The 22,092-nt window shown below is 33.7% G+C and overlaps 1 protein-coding gene across 2 annotated transcripts; it reads right to left on the minus strand.

The window, feature by feature from the left end:
• Positions 1-426: 426 nt before the first annotated feature.
• On the minus strand, positions 427-21,882 carry LOC125665752 (acid-sensing ion channel 1A-like). Of its 2 annotated transcripts, XM_048898563.2 has the most exons (10): positions 21,533-21,880; positions 18,835-18,900; positions 12,794-12,927; positions 11,880-12,450; positions 10,974-11,072; positions 8,723-8,891; positions 6,101-6,157; positions 5,476-5,641; positions 2,259-2,353; positions 427-744 (listed from the first exon to the last, which is right to left on the minus strand). In XM_048898563.2, exons 1-10 carry the CDS (start codon positions 21,560-21,562, stop codon positions 560-562), a joined length of 1,572 nt encoding a protein of 523 aa, XP_048754520.2. In that variant the 5' UTR covers positions 21,563-21,880; the 3' UTR covers positions 427-559. The 2 variants fall into 2 exon arrangements, with proteins under 2 accessions (XP_048754520.2, XP_048754521.2); XM_048898564.2 differs by lacking the exon at positions 6,101-6,157 and having other exon boundaries at positions 21,533-21,882.
• Positions 21,883-22,092: the final 210 nt, after the last annotated feature.

Consider the following 22,092-nt stretch of genomic DNA (forward strand, 5'->3'; position numbering starts at 1 on the left):
ACGTCGGACAGCATTTGACCCAATGATAGTATCTTGAACATTGTTTATTGCTAACATTCATGAAATGAAACTCGACTTCTGAGTTTTTAAACGATGGAACATTACAATGGGACCATTTGCTGTCTTTTCCCAATCTCTACCAGAGGGGCTAGGAAGTTAGCATTTTGAGATCGACCTCTGGTAGAAATTGCGTATTTTCAAGTAGACCTTTGCAGTGAACTTTTAACGACATACATCCCTCCGCAATGTTCTATAATTCTCATATGAAACTCCCTTATTCATATAATAAACTATTGCATTTACATATCTGCTAGCTTTATTGTATGCACTATATCTTCTATCGTATGGTGACGGCGTAGAGTCGTGGTAAGGGTCTTTCTTTCAGTGAGCATGGATTTCAACAGGAATATAATTTAAAATGCAACACAGAATTCATCATTTTAATATGTTGTATAATTTACAATATCATGATATTAATTCTATATAGAGGACCCAGGTGACGCACAACATTAATCGTACTACCAGTAAATGTATGTAAATATTTAAAGTAATCCCGTAATTACATATATTCACCGGCAGGTGTAAAGGATTTTTCTGTCCCGTCTGCCATCTTTTCTCTTGGTTGGCGTTTAGAGAATGCATTTTTAAAATAAGAATAACAGATAAATACAAAGAGTTCTAAGATGTCGAAAATGGTCATAACACTGGCGCCCAGAAACAATCCAATAGTTCCTCCAAGGTTTGCTGAAACAAAGCAATGTAATTTAGTTTCGTTTACAAATTGATTGGCTTTTATTTTCCATTAAAATTCGTCATAATTAACAATTAACATTATTGCTTAGAATTCATTCTAAAACATTATGAAAAGTATGTGCCAAGCGGAAATTTTATGTTATATTATCATAAGCTTTTGATATGCGTAATCCGCATGCTATTCTGTTAAATTCATTTCTTGTTAATATACACCATTGTGATGGTGATTCGCCAGTTTTGAACCAATATGATTAAAATCGGATCCTTTGATCCGCTCATGTAGATCACTACACACGGACCTGAAGTAACCCATTAGAGGGTCACGTCCGCATGACCTTTCGTTTGAAATATTAATGAGAACTACCAGCCAATCAGATTACGCCATACAGATAATGACGTCCCAGTTAATTCGTAAACAAGTCACAGTAATCTCTCTCCCACGAAGTTTATTCCGTTTTATTAAGCTGAATAAGACAAAAACCGCACAGAATGCCTCCGGTCATGGTCGCAGCCATCTTTAACGTATGTAAATCGACACGAGGGTTTATTGGAAGACATCGTTGACAGAAATCTGACAGCGTGTATTTGAATGGCTTAACGAAAGGTCATGAGGACGTGACCCTCTTTTGGGTTATTTAAGATCATTGTGTAGCGATCTACGTGAGCGGATCAAAGGATCTTATTTTAATCAGATTGGTTTAGAACATTCTAATTAATAGTTTCCTCCACCCAAAGCAACCCAGTTAAGTACATGTTCATTTTAGGCTGTGTCAACGTCATTCTGCACTTTTCGTGCAAGCCTTCTACGACCTATACACAAACGGCGGAATGACTCAGACGATCAATTTGTTTTAATTATTTTAAAAACTTTCAAACATGGAATCGGCACACAAATATTTAACTGGATATGTTTAAGTAGTAAATGTATAACATATTTAGACTAATAGATTAAGTATTGAACCATTATCTACACAGTTAAAAGATGAAGAGCTAAGTCTCTTAACAACTAAAATGTTGTGTATGCATCCATGCAATTCACCAACATTGGTACAACTTACCTAACACGCTGGTATTTAACTCATCAACATTGGTACAACTTACCTAACACGCTGGTATTTAACTCATCAGCATTGGCAAAACTTATCTAACACACTGGTATTAAACTCATCAACATTGGTACAACTTACCTAACACGCTGGTATTTAACTCATCAGCATTGGCAAAACTTATCTAACACACTGGTATTAAACTCATCAACATTGGTACAACTTACCTAACACGCTGGTATTAAACTCATCAACATCGGTACAACTTAACTACATGTAACACACTGGTATTCATTCTCTACCCAAAGTTCCGTGCGCTACCGCGCCCTCTGGTGAGAGAATGGCTGATATTAAACTCGTGAACATTGGTACAACTTACCTAACACGTTGTTTTTCTTTTTCTACCCAGAGTTCCGTGGGCTACCGTGCCCTCTACTCGTGAACATTGGTATAACTTACCTAATACGCTGAACACGCTGGAGTACTTTGGAACCTGTCTAGTGATTGTCTTTCCAAGTTCCCCAAATCGAACTCTCACAATTAGTTCATTGTTCCTGGGTGAAATAAAAAAAAATTGTCTAAAGATGAGGAATACATCGTCACAATTTTATAAAAAGGCGCATGCCAACAATGCATAAATAAATTCAACAAGAAGTCCACAGGCCTTATCGGGCACCTGAGTATTAGTTTAAATATTTAGTTTTACAATGGATGTCAATTTTGGACCCACCCCAGAGTCAGACGCCTGGGTTGCAAATTCACAACATTGGTATCTGGTACACCCCTTTCTACTCTTCCTAAATATGCATTTGGTTTTTATATATTATCAGCCAGATTTCAAATTATCAAAGTCATTTAATCTCCTTGACCACTATGGCCCCACTTTGAAACCAAATGACACGATGAAGATATAGGGCTCACGGCGGGTGTGACCGGTCGAAAGGGGATGCTTACTGCTCCTACCTGATCCCACCTCTGGTGTGTCCAGGGGTCCGTGTTTGCCCAACTCTCTATTTTGTATTGCTTAAAGGAGTTATGAGATTGATTACTGTTCGTTATCTTCATCTTTCATTCAGTTGAATACTGATAACACTAAATGAGACGTTACTGGTATTTGAATATTTTACACATACAAACCATATGTCAAGTTTGACCCGCCCTGGAGTCAGAACCTCTACCCTGAGGAAATGAACAATATTGGTAGAGACCTTCCACTTCTACTTGATTGCATTTAATTTTTTGTACAAATGTGTGGTTATACAGAAGATTTTTGAAAATTGGTCAATTTGTGGCAGGTTTTGGCCATGCTGCACCGGAAATCTAGAAAGTATTATGAAGACGTGGTGCTGCTATTTGTTGTTATTATTATTAATAATGACAAAAAGCAGCACCACGTCTTCATAATACTTTCTAGATTTCTGGTGTAATAATTAATGTCCACAAGCTTATCCCAAATATACTTCATATCATATTTGAAAAGAAATGGAATGGTAGTAAATGTTCGCTTGCTGATGCACAAGGCCCAGGGTTTGAGTCCAGTAGATTTTTTTCCCGTTTTTCCGAATGATTTCACATAGTAACATTTTAACATAAACCATATACATTTTTTAATCCTGGCAATTTTGATTGGTGTTTCATACCTCGTTTAATCAATCTTGGACTAGTAAATCTAATCCAACTGATTTAGTTAATAATTGATTTAGTAGTAAATCTAATCCAACTGATTTAGTGAATAATTGATTTAGTAGTAAATCTAATCCAACTGATTTAGTAAATAATTTTTTTTTTTATATTTATTTATTTTTTAAACATACACACAGTATATATATACATACATTCTGCAAAGAAACTTGTACAAAATGTTTAGAAGAACTATCAAAGGTATATGTATATATTATTTTCTGAGAGAGAGAGAGAGAGAGAGAGAGAGAGAGAGAGAGATGAGTTAAGTCATTATTTAATATATTTTAAAAGGGTACATATATATTGAAATTTATAAAAAAGATAATTTTCAAACCTGCACGCATGTATACAGACTGAAAAAGAGGGAGACAATAGTAAAGAAGGCTAAGAAAGAGAGAAACGAAAGCATATGAAAGAAATAAAGCATTAAAAAATATATATGTAATGACAACTAGTTCTTGTTACTCTTTTTTTTTTTTAAATACAGGCAAGTGTCCTACTTGGTTATTTGTTTTGTCCAATATAAACCGGAAGATCATAGAAGGGGCATAAGTTCCAGAACAGCCTCGTATATATGATCGGAAATAGTATTCCCGGAAAGGAAGCTCATCGTTTCACGTTTGCTATTTTTTCCTCGATTTCGTCAAAGATGTCGAACAACACTCGCTTTTCTCCAATTTGTCCATACACACGGCCGTTGAAATACCAAGCTGATTTGACATTTTCGTTTTCCAACAACGTATTAATCAGCTGCCCATTAAGTTGAGTCACATCGTCACAGAGACGAATTCCATTCTGGGTGGGTTTTTTCACTGTTGATCGATGTTTCATGATTCTCGATTTTAAAGAATTCTTAGTAAGTTTCATAAGAATCGGTCGTTGATAACCTTTTCTGCCAGGAATTCTGTGAATTGCTATAATATCGTCGTCTGGTATTTCCACACCTGCATTTTCTTGAATGATGTTTTGTACCAATTCTTTGACGTTTTCCCCGGGTAATTCTTTCACTCCGTGAATTTTCACATTATTTTTCCTAGAATATTGTTCATTCCAGTTGGCCTTACTCATCGCTGATCTAGCTAACTTCTTTAGTTCATCATTTTCCACAGACATCACATGTATTTGGTCATTTAAACCCTCGATCTCGGACCTTTGTGAATCTATAATGTCCATAAGAACTTTGTGCTTTTCCTCGATAAGTATTTCCATCTCTTTCTTATGGTCAGGCATAACTTCTCTGACAATTGACCCAACAATGTTTTTAATATCATCAATGTTTACTGTCTTACCAACATTTTCTTTGAGGGATTTTAGATCCGCCTGTATATTCTGTAAGACATCGCTATTGCTGGATTGTTTTTCTTGTTCATTTATACTTGTATTCACCGATTTCGTTCTGCTGGTATTTGCAGACTTATTTGATCTGGTATTTTGAGAAGCCATAGTTCATATGTACGGTGGCTACAGAAAGACTGCTAATCATCCGACGAATGCAATAGGAGAAATATCTGAATACTACTCACTCAATGTCCACCAGTTTTACGAACTACTAAATATTGCATATACATACCAGCACGTGTCCAAATACATGTCTAACACTGGCAACAATATATACTTATAGTCTATATCACATCAATTGTCGCCTAACATTAATCAAAGACACGTAGACACTTGCCTGAACTACGGAGCACCTAAACGTGTACCGCACTCTGGGCCATTACCGGAAGTCCTTTCGATTTAGTAAATAATTGATTTAGTAGTAAATCTAATCCAACTGATTTAGTAAATAATTGATTTAGTAGTAAATCTAACCGATTTAGTAAATCTAATCAATCTAGTAAACGATATAGTAAATCTAATCGATCTAGTTAATATAACCAATTTAGTAAATCTAGTATTACAATTTAAGCGACCTAGAATGTAGAGCAATTTTCACTGAATTCCAATTTCTGACAAAATGACAGCTACTGCTCCTTCCACGTAATATTCATACCTGCGAATCTCGACAGGTTGAGTTCCAACCATGGCTTGCATCATTTGGGCGTACAGAAAGGAGGGATAGGTGGCAGTGGAGATCCGCCAATCGTAGAAGGAATCAATACATGGAATCGGGCACACACAGCCCTCCCAGAAGGCTGTGTTATTGATCACTAACGAATCTACAATACAAAAAATTAAACATACACAGTTAATTTTTTAACATCATCCCCCTGTAGTCATTTCTGGTTACATGTCACTTAAGGAATTTTTTTTTTTTAATACATTTTTTTTATATTTAAAAAAAAAGATATAGACCGATTTTTTGAGCGAGAAATAATTTTTATTAATTTGATAACATATCTTTTGAATATCGCTGTATCCCTGTAGTAATAATATTAATCTTCCTCACCAAGTCAGCAGAGGTTTGAGGCAAGAAAGAAATGACAGAGAAATGTAATTAAGACCTTTTCACTAAGGATTCAAACATCCAGGGCAACTCTGTCATTTATGATGTCATATTTTAAGACAGTTTACTAAGGACACAGCCTTCACTAAATAACGTAGATCAGACAGAAAGTGATTTAAGGGGAGATAACCAGTCCCCTTTGTATGAACTAGAGTAATTTATAATACGTTACCTGCATGTGGCAAAATGCACGTGATATATTGGTATCGGGAACACACTCTCTCTTGATCTGTAAAATACCGGTATACTAATTATTTCTGTAAAAATATCAGTATTCTAATTATTTCTGTAAAAATACCGGTATACTAAATAAATTATTTCTGTAAAAATACCAGGATACTAATCAGTTCTGTAAAAATACCGTTATACTAATTATTTCTGTAAAAATAAACTAAATTATAAATCATTTCTGTAAAAATACCGGTATATTAATTATTTCGGTAAAAATACCGGTATACTATTTCTGTGAAAATACCGGTATACTACATGTAACTATTTTTGTGAAAATTACCGGTATACTAACTATTTATGTAAAAATACCGGTATACTTATTATTTCTGTAAAATACCGGTATACATATTATCTCTGTCTCTACTCATCATTTCTAAAAAAAATAAATATCGATATACTGATTATTTCTATAACAATACAAATATACTAATTATTTTTGTAAAACTATCAGTTTAATACCGGAATTCTAATGGTTTATGTAACAATATCGGTATACTTATTATTTTTGTAAAATAAGGAATACCGATTAATATATTTGTAACAATATCACTATACTTATGATTCATTGCAACAATACCGGGCCACTTATAATTTCTACAATACCGTAATGCTGATGAATTTTTGTGGCGTTTTGCTAGATACCGTTATAGATATTTTTATGCTAGAGGTGTCATGTATGTAAGATTGCAGTAGTTTCTGTACCAGCATTATTTCTCCATTAGGTACCAGCACTGTTTCCCATTAGTGGGATTATTTCCCCTGTACCAGCAATATCTCTGCTGTAACAGCACTGTTTCCCCTGTAGCAGAATTTTCGCCCCTGTCTCACAATTATATCCACTGTTACAGCATTATATCTCCTGTAACAACATTATTTCCCCTGTACCAGCATTGTTTCCCCTGTACCAGCATTATTTCCCCTATACCAGCACGATTTCCGCTGTAACAACATTATTTCCCCATTACTAGGATTGTTTCCCATGTAGCAGCATCATTTCCCCTGTATCAGCATTATTTCCCTTGTGCCAGCATTATTTCCTCTGTAGCATCATTATTTCCCCAATTACTAGGATTATTTCCCCTGTATCAGCATTATTTCCCCTGCATCACAATTATATCCACTGTAACAGCATTGAATCCCCTGTAACAGCATCATTTCCCCATGTAGCAGCATAATTTCCCCTGTATCAGCATTATTTCCCCTGTACCAGCATTGTTTTCCCTGTACCAGCATCATTTCCCCTGTATCAGCATTATTTCCCCTGTATCAGCATTGTTTTCCCTGTATCAGCATTATTTAACCTGTACCAGCATCATTTCCTCTGTACCAGCATTATTCCCCCAATTACTAGGATTATTTCCCCTGTATCAGCATTATTTCCCCTGTAACGGCATCATTTTCCCTGCATCACAATTATATCCACTGTTACAGCATTAAATCCCCTGTAACAGTATCATTTCCCCTGTATCGGCATTATTTCCCCTGTACCAGCAGTATTTTCCCTGTAACAACATTATTTCCCCTGTATCAGCATTATTTTCCCTGTATCAGCATTATTTCCCCTGTACCAGCATTATTTCCTCTGTAGCAGCATTATTTTCCCAATTACTAGAATTGCTTTCCTTGTATCAGCATTATTTCCCCTGTAACGGCATCATTTTCCCTGCATCACAATTATATCCACTGTTACAGCATTGAATCCCCTGTAACAGCATTAAATCCCCTGTAACAGCATTATTTCCCCTGTATCAGCAGTATTTCCCCTATACCAACACGATTTCCTCTGTAACAACACTATTTCCTCATTACTAGGATTGTTTCCCCTGTAACAGCATCATTTCCCCTGTATCAGCATTATTTCCCCTATACCAACACGATTTCCTCTGTAACAACACTATTTCCTCATTACTAGGATTGTTTCACCTGTAACAGCATCATTTTCCCATTAACAGCATTATCTCCCTTGTAACAGCACTGTTTCCCCTGTAACAGAATTATTTCTCCTATAAAAGCATTATTTCCCCTGTATCAGCATTATTTCCACTGTATCAGCATTATTTCCAATGTAACAACACTATTTCCCCATTACTAGGATCCCCCCTGTAACAGCATTATCTCACTTTCATTCAGCAAAATATTTTAGTTGCAATTTATTTTCAGACCAAAAAAAAAATCAAAAAAAAAAATCTGGCAACATTGACTCTATTGTGTGGCTTCTCAATGTGAAATCGTAGAACTGATTGAAAAATAAGAAAATAAAAATGGGAAACATTTTAGCATGTGACTTCTCAGTAGATGGGAAGCTTCTCAGAAAATGAATAACTTTAGTTTTAGTGTGTGACTTCTTAGTAAATGGGAAACTTTAGTTTTAGTGTGTGACTTCTTAGTAAATGGGAAACTTTAGCTTTTAAATAGCGTGTGGTTCCTTAGTAAATAGAGATAAACGGATTTGGCATGATATTTTGCATTTGGAAGGAAACAGTGCAGGAGATGAAGGACAATTATTCAAATACAATTTCCCGCACATATCCAAGCCGTCCTATTCAATATTGACAATCATTACCTGTCTTACTCGGGCTGTATAGCGAGTTGATATCAACACAACCACACTTTTTCTGCATTTCCACATTAACACATTCTGTCATACATCTTTTGAAAGTTCTAGATAAATCCTTTGTATCATTACAATACGAACCATCCTTAAGCTTGTGTGGATAGGGTAAAAACTCTTTCTGGAAAACAACAACAATGTACATTGAAAACATCCCTAATCATAAACATTGAATACATCCTAATAATAAACATTGAATGCATTCCTAAGGATAAACACTGAATCTATACATAATAAGAAATATTAAATACATTCCTGTTAAAAAATATTGAATACATCCCTAATGATAAACAATAAATACATTCCTAATAATAAACTTTGAATGCATTCCTAATAATAAACATTAAATACATTCCCAATGATAAACATTGAATACATTCCTAATGATAAACATTGAATACATTTCTAATAATAAACATTGAATACATTCCTAATAATAAACATTAAATACATTCCTAATAATAAACATTGAATACATCACTAGTAATAAACATTGAATACATTCCTAATAATAAACATTGAATACATTCCTAATAATAAACATTGAATACATTACTAGTAATAAACATTAAATAAATTCCTAATAATAAACATTGAATACATCCCTAGTCATAAACATTGAATACATCCCTAATCATAAACATTGAATACATTTCTAATAATAAATATTGAATACATCCCTAGTCATAAACATTGAACATATTCCTAGTCATAAACATTGAATACAGTTCTAATCATAAACATTGAATACATTCCTAGTCATAAACATTGAATACATTTCTAATAATAAATATTGAATACATTCCTAATAATAAACATTGAATACATTCCTAATAATAAACATTGAATACATCCCTAATCATAAACATTGAATACATTTCTAATGATAAACATTGAATACATTCCTAATGATAAACATTGAATACATTCCTAATGATAAACATTAAATACATTCATATTAATAAATATTGAATAGATCCCTAATAATAAACATTGAATACATTCCTAATAATAAACATTAAATACATTCCCAATGATAAACATTGAATACATTCCTAATGATAAACATTAAATACATTTCTAATAATAAACATTGAATACATTCCTAATAATAAACATTAAATACATTCCTAATAATAAACATTGAATACATCACTAGTAATAAACATTGAATACATTCCTAATAATAAACATTGAATACATTCCTAATAATAAACATTGAATACATTACTAGTAATAAACATTAAATAAATTCCTAATAATAAACATTGAATACACTACTAATAATAAACATTGAATACATCCCTAGTCATAAACATTGAATACATTTCTAATAATAAATATTGAATACATCCCTAGTCATAAACATTGAACATATTCCTAGTCATAAACATTGAATACAGTTCTAATCATAAACATTGAATACATTCCTAATAATAAACATTGAATACATTTCTAATAATAAACATTGAATACATCTCTAGTCATAGACATTGAATACATTTCTAATAATAAATATTGAATACATTCCTAATAATAAACATTGAGTACATTCCTAATAATAAACATTGAATACATCCCTAATCATAAACATTGAATACATTTCTAATGATAAATATTGAATACATTCTTAATGATAAACATTGAATACATTCCTAATGATAAACATTGAATACATTCATATTAATAAATATTGAATAGATCCCTAATAATAAACATTGAATACATTCCTAATAGTAAACATTGAATGGTTACTAATGGAACAGTTAGTCAGTCATTGAGATTTACTGATTAGTCACTTATGGAACAGTTAGTTAGTCACTGATATTTACTGATTGGTCACTAATGAAACAATTAGTCAGTCATTGAGATTTACTGATTAGTCACTAATAAAACAATTAGTCAGTCTTAGTGATTGATCACTAATGGAACAGTTAGTCAGTCATTAAGATTTACTGATTGGTCAACTAATAAAACAGTTGGTCAGTCAGTGAGATTTACTGATTGGTCAACTAATGGAAAAGTTAGTCAGTCTTTGAGATTTACAGATTTGTCACTAATAAAACAATTGGTCAGTCATTGAGATTTACTGATTGGTCACTAATGGAACAGTTAGTCAGTAATTGAGATTTACCAATTGGTCACTGAGCGGTATATATAATAAGGTGTTGGGAGTTTACGAATGGTCACTTATGAAACTTACAGATTGCTCGTTTATGGTCACCACGGCATATTTCCCTGGTTCTATAAATATTCCCTCATTGAATATATCAGGCAAAATGTCTGGAGAATGCACCAATATCTAAAAATATTAAAAAAATCATTTTCATCAATATTTTGGATAAAAAGAAAGAATCTTTTTTTAAATCTCAAATTTGCCTTAGCAAAACCACAAGGCAATACTTATGTGAACATTCATCGTATCAACTAGTACAAATATATTTTTGCAGCATACATTCTATACTGTTATAAACATTATTGGTTGGTTATATATTATTTAACGTCTCCCTCGAGAATCTCGCACTCATATCGAGATGTCAGCATTGCCGGTGAAGAGCTGCAAAATTGAGGCCTATGCTCAGCGCAAACAGTATTTGAGCAGCTAGGGAGGGACCTCTATCTTGCCACACCTGCTGTGACATGGGACCTTGTTTTATTTTTGGTCTCATCTGAAATACCGCCCCAATTAGTCGCCTCTTGCGACAAGCAAAGGGTACTGAGGACCTTTTCTAACCCGGATTATTCAGCGTTCTGTCTGAGGATTATCCCATGGGGATCCGGGTTAGAATAGGTCATCAGTACCCCTTGCTTGTTGTAGAAGGCGACTAAATGGGGCGGTCCTTCGGATGAAACCGTAAAAATCGAGGTCCCGTGTCACAGCAGGTGTGGCACGATAAAGATCCCTCCCTGCTCAAAGGCCCCCAGCGCCGAGCATAGGCCGAAATGTGCAGCCCTTCACCGGCAGTGGTGACGTCTCCATATGAGTGAGATATTCTTGAGAGGGACGTTAAACAATATTCAATCAATCAATCTGAGGATTAAATGAGGTATCTATTGTGAGCGATGGAGCACATTAGCCTTTTTCAAATAGTTGGGTTTTTCGATCTACCTTTATTCCTGCTGCGAGCAAGGAGCCATAAATAGCGTAATCCGATTGGTTTATATTGACACCAACAGCCAGGTTATCTTGTTCTCCGTTGAGTCGTGTGCTTAGTGTACCTTCTGAATTAAAGGTGTAACATGGACCGTAATGGGTAGTTCGACGCTGGAAAGTTCTTGTGACATTCAGCAATCGTCCATCAAACATCGCAAACTGTAAAAACTTCTCCACATCCGTGGCATATTTACCAAACGTGTCACCAGTAACTGGGTCAAAAAACCCATTTTGTTTATAATAAGGATCACTCCAATTAGTGGAAATGGCAAGGTGTTTAAACTCGGGTCTCTCTGCAAAAGCTGCATCAACGATCGATTGCAGGAATTTTTGGTCCGCAACACTCAGCTTAGCCGCGCTGAGAGGTGAAAGGTTGCAGATTGTTACTGCGGGAAAAGGTGCCACCTTCCTCGATTCGTAGTCGATTTCTGTGAGAGTCGGGTAGTTGAAGTACAACCCCATCTCCGTGATGACAGAGTAGATGAGTATCCCTAGGGCTGTTAAGAGCAACACACACCAGATACATCTGAAACAGACAGAAACGGTGGAACGTCATTCGTAGGTGGTTTCGGCCGACAAACGGAACATTTTTTGTTACTACCTAACCTGATATATAACTTGTAATCCGCCTTTTCTTACTTGTTTTTTTTTTTACCTCGGCCTCAGGTCACTTCCCTTATCTCGGGACGACAATTTTACTTTTCCCCAAATTAGAAGCCATGCAATAGGTGTATATTATATCTACAGGTTCCACGAGGATTTCAAACGCGTACGAAAGAGAACTCTCGCATTATCAGAGTATCACTACACAATGTGTCCACTATTGATCCTCTCTGGTTTCTATTTGTCTAATCAATCATTCTACCAACCTTCTCAAAACAAATGTCTTTCCATCGCCGACTTTGCTACAGCCATGGACTCCTGTTTCATTCATATACTGCCGGACGTAGTATCCTAGGGTAGGTTTCGTGTATTCCATTTCATCCGATAAGGTTATGTCTTCCTGTAATTCACAAGGACCAATCAGTGGACTGGTCAACAGGCCGTACTTAGGAGTAACCTACTCATACAGGGATACTAATTATCATTAATTAAAGAAGTTAGCTCCTGAGCTTTTGAGTACAACTGCGCAGGATGCTACAACTAAGTATTCGCTGGTTCAATATTGATACCATTGGTGCAAATATATTACACATCTATTGCTGAACCATATCCAGTTGAAAATTTTTGTGTCAATTCAAATTTTTAAAGAGTTTGACAGGGACTATATTTTGTGGGGAAGGATTCACAAATCAAAAAGTTCTAATTCTGCATGATATTACAGTTTCTGTTTCAACCAATGTATCGTCTATTTTTATACCCCAAAACGTGTATTTCAGTTTTATAATTTATGATACAGGTAGTTGAGACTTGGAACTAGTTCAAATGTTGTAATTTATTAACTTGGTTGATAAATTTTTCCAAACTGAACACCGATTCTTAAAAAAGTTTTAATTAATTTAATCGAAATTTTGTATAAACATTCAGTATTTTCGCCAATAATTCAAAAATTTGATCTCCAACCCCCACTTTATAAAGTTGCATTTTAAATTGGAAGACCAGACCTTGAAAATTATGTAAAATTTTAGAAATTGACATTACTCCTAATATGTTCTTTCAAACTCTCAATTTTGATATTATGAAGTTTTTCGTATATCAAGCGCAAAAAGGTCATTATTCATTTCCTTTACTAGTATTAATTTCTTTCTTTTTTTGATCTGTAGTGTTAAAGGACATGATTATGTATCTATTTTATGTAATGATTGATTTGTGTTGCTTATGTTGTGTTGACACCGACAGAAAAATTAAGTTTAATTGAATAAATTTTAAGTGCAGAAAGGTCATGTTTAGAACACTATAGCTCAGTAACAAGCGTTGCGGCCCCAATTTTTCTGTTTAATTTCCTAATTCTCCTTCAATGTAGAAATCAAAAATACACTTCCAAAAAAATTGACATTACTCCAAATGTCAGGTGCGAACCTCTTTAATTAGAATCACAAAAATACTGGAGATCACACTGAACTACTCCTAAAGATATATGTACAAAAGGTTGAATTGTAATACTTAAACGCTATTACTGAAAAACACTATAGATTGATTGTATATTGTTTATCGTCCCTCTCAAGAATATTTCACTCATATGAAGACGTCACCACTGCCGGTGAAGGGAGGCAAAATTTAGACCTATGCTCGGCGCTTACGGCCTTTGAGAAGGGAGGGATCTTGAACGTGCCACACCTGCTGTTACACGGGACCTCGGATTTTGCGGTCTCATCCGAAGGACCGCTCCATTTAGTCTCCTGTTACGACATTCATGCTGAGGACCTATTCTAATCCGGATTCCAACAGGACGAAATACATGAAAGAGATACTGAACTAGATGTCCCATAATCCCACTATAATATATTTACAGAAGTACTAGAGGTCAAAGTATCACACAGAAGTACTAGAGGTTAAAGTATCACACTGATATACTAGAGGTCAAAGTATCACACTGATGTACTAGAGGTCAAAGTATCACACTGATGTACTAGAGGTCAAAGTATCACACTGATGTACTAGAGGTCAAAGTATCACACTGATGTACTAGAGGTCAAAGTATCACACAGAAGTACTAGAGGTCAAAGTATCACACTGATGTACTAGAGGTCAAAGTATCACACTGATGTACTAGAGGTCAAAGTATCACACAGAAGTACTAGAGGTCAAAGTATCACACTGATGTACTAGAGGTCAAAGTATCACACAGAAGTACTAGAGGTCAAATTCTTACAATAAATTATTCCATATAACTCCATTATGAAGTATTAAACGCTTGCTACTTTGGATTGAGATAAGACAGAAACTGCATTCATAGCTCTCCTGAGCCAAAACCTCAAAAGAGCTCCTACATGCCCTCCAAACGAAAAGATTTCATATTTTGTGTCTAAAGCATCAAGTAAAGTCTTCCTCATTTTTGAAAATTTGGACATTGCTAAATTGTAATTTTCATTACACGGGAGTCAAGTACACGAATTATTGCTAATTTTGCGTTCATGAATGAAAACAAACATTTTCTCTTATTGCATTAAGATACTGGCATGTTGCAATAGAAAAAGAAGTCTATCAGCCAGATTTATCAAAAACCGTCAATTGTCGTAAAGTTTCGTGCCGGATATTGCAGCTAAGGCGAGTTTTGTTAGTATAATCCACAATCAGTTTGAGTGTTTCCTTCCCAAAAATGTATTGCGTCAATTAAGATTACTTTGGATTTATTTAGAAAATTTGAAATCCCACCATCAATTATAAAAAAAAAACACACCAAAAAACACACACACATTCATCAGGTACTCTCTAATTAACAGACTAGGGTCATGGAATGGTAATCTAAAGCCCAATTAACCTTTTATTACAATATCTACAAAGGACAACTACCGGTATGCATGGTTAAGACTGTAATGTTCACTGTCAATACTAAAAGCGTGGAAATTGGAAAAGGAGTCCCAAGTGTACGAATACAGCGAGATCTCGTTATTTCTCGTCATTTCCCATGATGGGTAGAACGGTAGAAGTCGTCTGTCAGGACAAAGGATATATTGGAAATGATTCACGGTTGAGTGAACGCCTTGATATGGCGCTGTTGATATTTTCCTCATACTAAAAGCCTGCAAATCAAATAGCCTCCAAGGAATGGAAATTGATAGAAAGACGGCTACGTTGTTTTCAAACACAAGCAAGCTTAAGGGGCCCAAGGCGGAACGGGACGTAACTGTGATTGACCATCCATGACCTCAACCTCTGACCTTTAAAATCAAAAGTCACGTTTTTTTTTAACAACTCTTTTGAATATTCACAGATACTGGCAAGTCGTTTTTACAGTGTGGAGATTGTCAACTCTGCTTGAACAATGCAAGTGGTATATATATATATATATATATATATATATATATATATATATATATATATATATTTGATACAGTAAATACATCCAATAATAAAAGTCAAGAAACACAAAACATAAAAGAAATGTTATTCGAGTTTTGTGTTTCTTGACTTTTATTATTGGATAGAGAGAGAGAGAGAGAGAGAGAGAGAGAGAGAGAGAGAGATAGAGAGAGAGAGAGAGAGAAATGGTGTATCAAGCTATTGTATCACCATTTCAAAGAGTTGGATAGAACAAATATCAAATCACGCAATTATAGATGTTCTATATATCTCAGCAGAGCTATATACAACGGGGGTTAATAATAACTATGATAATATCTCACTAGCAATATGCATCACACAGAATGAGATATCGTTATATGAAGAATTGAAACAGAGACTAAATGTGAAGATTTACAGTATTCGTAATATCACATTCCTCTTTTTCTTAATTGCATGATAATAAACAAAATAACTCATGTCTGACGTTACAGTCTGTTTAAATTGTGATTGGTCCTACACCCGTTCGGAACACTTCGTCTTTCAAACAGAGACTAAAATTGAAGATTTACACTATTCGTAGCATCACATTCCTCTTTTTATTGTGTCTCTCGTCACCTTAGGTTAACCTAGACAGTGTCAGAAAGTCAAACATTCTTAACTACCAGCGATAAATATAAGATCATTATTAAAAAATTTACACCTGTACAAAAAACTTAATCTAATAATAACGTCTTTTCAATTTACAAATGAGAAGAAAGCATTTCTATAATAGATAAGAGATTGGCATTTCAGCATTTTAAAAGTCTTATATTTGTTGATATGCATTAGTAGCACAGAAGACGTGGTAAAGACCCCTCCATATTTGTCAGTGAATAATTGTACTAGTCGTGACTGCTGTCTGCACTGTCATCTATTGGATTGCCATTGTAGAATATATTTACATGTCTTGTTTTTGCCTTTGATATCTTTACAAACTGCAATGATAACCATTTTCTTTTTTAAATGTGTTGCAGATATGAACAATGCGTGTATGAATCTTGATAAATATCGTACCTCGGACTATGCCTGTTTTAACGGCTGGGAATATTTAAAAAAAAGATGGAATTTCATTTTTCACAATACACGGGGTGGGGATGGGGGTGAGGGGGTGTATTATCTGCATCACTTTACACCGGCATACTTTTCACGAATCGCTAACACACACTGGGATGTCAATATGCTTGTTTATTCGTCGTTGTGATTTCACAATAATGTTAATTTTATTTACAACTTTAGTTACCCGTTTAACTCGTATCGCTCAATCGAATTCATCCCAAGATGTGGTGTCAGAGGTCATGGTTTTTTTTATATTTAAAAAAACCCCACAAAAATACAGGCAGTCAGATTAAATTGACAGTGTTTATTGTTGTGTAGATTCCTTGCCCCTAAACCCGGGGTAGGTTCAACTTAAGTGTAACATGTTTTATGTAGAATAAGTACTACTTAATCTGAATTCTGATACCCTGGGCTAAAGTTTATATATATAACAGAGATCTAAAAGTTACCATTGGACTTTTCTAACAGCAGTATGATATTAGTAGTTTGAGCAAATAATATGAGAAGCACCCCAAGATCTGTAAGTGCGTATAGTCACCCACGAACAGAGCTGGGATTGGTGCTCCAGTTAATCCTTACAGCAAAGTAACCCAGGTGAGCGTTGTGGCCCATGGACCTCTTGCTTCACATTGGTATGTTCAGTAAATATATATTCTGATAAAAATTATTCTATACCCGTATCCAAGAGTCATGTCCCCTTTTAAAGACACTTGCTACAAACATTTTTTCCCTCAAATTACTGAAAATGATAAATGAATTTATGTTTTTATAAGTAAAATGAATTCCTCATGTGACTTATCAATATGAATGGTTAAAAGTGGAAAAAGTTTAATTTAATCAATAACCAAAGAAAATGTGTATGTTGCCACCTTTTTAAAGATGTCAGACATACAAAAACATATATATATATATATATATATATATATATATATATAAATCACACATTTTCGTTAAACAGAATAATGAAAATTAATAAAAACTTGCTGAAATGACAAATTTTAAATGTCAACAGTTTAAGAAAACTACTAATTCATAGATATATAAAAATTAATTGACCATTGTGTCATAGACATGCAGTAGAGGAAATTCGAGCATATGAGTTATTGTCCTAATTGACAACATTTTTAAAATTATAAATAATTGATTATCTATGGAAAATAAAAACTTTTTCAGTATCAAAAGTTTACCAGATTTTTTATTTTATTCATTGAATGAAATTCCTCTGAAAGATATATTTCTATCATGCGCAAAATTTAATTAAATGAAGATTTTGCAAAAACCTATGACATTACATGAGAATCGATGAACCTTAGTTAAATAATTCCAAACAATGCGGAAATTTTGTATAGAGGTGTGTAGGGAGGAGTGATATATATCTGAACATCATATAAGATTTACAAGTCCTTTTTAAAAAGAATTTTATATTTGTACTTATTGCAACCAAACTAAGCTAAACATTTTTTATATCAACCGATGCATCCATTTCTGATGTTGTTTGTATATACCGGTATGGGTCTTTTAAAGATTAAGCACTTCATGTAGTAAAATTGCGATTAATTTCATTAAGATTTCAGGGAGAAAGACAGGGGTGGAGAAAAAAGAGGGATGTAGAGAGAGAGAGAGAGAGAGAGAGAGAGAGGGGGGGGGGGTAAATCCCTCTCGCTCTCACCGGAAATTGTCAGACTGCAAGCATTTGCTCTGTATACATATATATATATATATATATATATATATATACTTCACGAGACATTTAACACGACTTGAAGAGATGTCAAGTTCATCAAAATTGATCTCAATGGGGAAGAAAAATTCATGAGATTCTGATATTTACAATATTACCTGACGTCTTTAACTTTATAGAATGACTTACTGGTTCCACTTTGTTTCTCCGGGTCACGTCCTGGGGGTCGATACTACTGGGGTCCGACATCTTTACCTGTGATATCAAAAAAACATACAAAAAACACGAAAACAGACGGCGTAAGGTTACAACAGCGAAATGAACCGTGACGATCGTGTTTAGAAAAACTCGGGGAGTTTAAATGTGGGGGCGCATTGGTTTTCTGCAGAGGTACAGAGTGAAAAGTGTAGAATTTCTCACCCACAGATACATGTGTAACGTTAGTCTATATGGAATGATAATTTTATAATTGTAATTATTGATAATTCGTCATTCTATATTGAAACGATGAGACAGAGAATTCTACACACTCATAAACATTGCTTTAGATGTGTTTAAGGTTTCGCATTAAGGTTACTTTTGTGATGATTTTACAATCACTATACATGTACAAAAAAATCGGATTATACATGTATGTAGTATAAAAATAATGAAGGATTATGCACAGTAAATTAGGAATGATTATTAATAGAAAATTAGGAAGGACTAATACTGAAAATTAGGAATGATTATATATAGAAAATGAGGAAGGACTATATACTGTAAATTAGGAAGGACTATATATAGAAAATTAGGAAGGACTATATACTGTAAATTAGGAATGATTATATATAGAAAATTAGGAAGGACTATATACTGTAAATTAGGAAGGATTATATATAGAAAATGAGGAAGGACTATATACTGTAAATTAGGAAGGATTATTAATAGAAAATTAGGAAGGAATATATATTGTAAATTAGGAATGATTATATATAGAATATGAGGAAGGACTATATACTGTAAATTAGGAATGATTATATATAGAAAATGAGGAAGGACTATATACTGTAAATTAGGAAGGATTATATATAGAAAATTAGGAAGGACTATATACTGTAAATTAGGAATGATTATATATAGAAAATTAGGAAGGACTATATACTGTAAATTAGGAAGGATTATATATAGAAAATGAGGAAGGACTATATACTGTAAATTAGGAAGGATTATTAATAGAAAATTAGGAAGGAATATATATTGTAAATTAGGAATGATTATATATAGAATATGAGGAAGGACTATATACTGTAAATTAGGAATGATTATATATAGAAAATGAGGAAGGACTATATACTGTAAATTAGGAAGGATTATATATAGAAAATTAGGAAGGACTATATACTGTAAATTAGGAAGGATTATTTATAGAAAATGAGGAATATACTGTAAATTAGGAAGGATTATATATAGAATATTAGGAAGGACTATATACTGTAAATTAGGAATGATTATTTATAGAAAATTATGAAGGACTATATACTGTAAATTAGGAAGGATTATATATGTAATATGCATTTTTATTTCGAGATTTGTAAGTGTAAACTGCCTCAAACAAATTTATATCGTGAAGAAAATTTAATTCATTCCTTGAATAAAAGTCTTGACTTGCTTGAATGATGTGGATATGAAAAGAATGGAAGACAAGATACCATTTGTATCATCGGCGAATCGCTTGATATACATGATATGTTTCATGTTCAGTTAATCATTATTATTATTGCACATTTATATGGCGCTTTATCTAATCAACACAATTACCCTAGAGCAATTTACTTGTAAAACAATCTAGAATAAAGAACAATAAATAAATAAAACGGGCATAAAATAATACTAAAACTGAGGTTAACATGGTAACTATGAGAAAGCAAATCTACAAAAGTTTTCTTTTTTGTAAAAATAACTGTTTACACAATATCGAATTACAGATTAAATACAAGTTTAAAAGACATGTCTTTAATTTGTTTTTAAAAACAGGTAATGAACTTTCGACACGAAGATCCAGCGGGAGGTAGTTACCACAGAGTGGATGAAGCAACATCAAGCCGTCTCTCGCCATTCAGTACGAGCGCGTGGCTTTAGAAGAAAATGTCAGTATTTTCATCAAGAAATAAAGACATCAAAGCAACATAGATTGAAAGTACATATACAAATGGCTGAGTGATATAAAGAGCTGCTCGTCATCCTAAAATGTATGATCAATTTCACTTTCTAATTCAGTTATATTATCATAACTAATATCATCATTATTATCATTTCTAATATCATCATTATTATCATAACTAATATCATCAATATTATCATTACTGATATCATCAATATTATCATTACTGATATCATCAATATTATCATTACTGATATCATCATAATTACCATTACTAAATTACCATCGCTCTTGTCCACTAAATGGTTGGCTGTTTTGAAAATTTAAAAAAACGCGAACTGAAAATTCTTATTTAAAAACTGGTGTACAGCTGGTTTGAACCATATCGTTTTGTTGAACATTTTTTAGCTAAACATGGTCATTTTTGCCTCGTTTTGGGGTGGAGAAGGCAGAAACTCGTGTCACACCGGGGGTGGGTGTGTGACTCGAGTTTCTATCATTATTATCATTACTATAATATTTGATATATTCTCCCTGAAAATTCTCTGGATCCGCACTTCAAACATACATATATATACAACACTTATATAATGTACATATTTATCATAATTTTCAAATTCCACTATTTTTAAAGGGGCCAATTAGTTCATCGTATACGCAATCACGAATATTTCTCATCGAGTATATTCAACATAGAAAATATTAACGTAATTTAAAGATACAGTAAAAAAAATATGCACTTACTCTTGTTTTCCGTGTGTATCCCAGCTCCATATCTGTCTGTCTATCTATATATTCCTCTATAGAATATTACATTTAACTAGAGTATTGTACTTAAATAAGACAAGTCGCGGGGTACTCCGCAGTCCGCGCCGGAATTACCCGCAGTGGGCGACGGACAGAAACGGTTATGTTGAAATCGCATATCCTATGTAGCGGGTATCGATTGATGCACAACAAAAGCACGTGTAAATCGCACTGTTTAATACTTCATATAGTTATATAGTGCGGTACGTCAAGCATGCAAGATTCTTCGTTATTTGTAACCTTAAAGAAATTATGTCATGGAGTACACAACCTTTTTTCCCTTTAACAATCGTATTGATAAATTTTATAATTACTTGTGCTATATCGTAGTTCTTTTTTTCTTTCCTATTACACTTTTAACATTTCGTTTTTAATATAAAAAAAATTAGATTTGAAACGGAGTTTAGTTTAATCTGTAACACTCAATCGGAACCTTCGAGCACTTTCTGATTTCTGTCCAATTGGGGGTTGGGGTGGGGGGTTCTGACAATAGTTAA

Source organism: Ostrea edulis, chromosome 10, assembly GCF_947568905.1.
Source record: "Ostrea edulis chromosome 10, xbOstEdul1.1, whole genome shotgun sequence".
Classification (NCBI taxonomy): domain Eukaryota; kingdom Metazoa; phylum Mollusca; class Bivalvia; order Ostreida; family Ostreidae; genus Ostrea; species Ostrea edulis.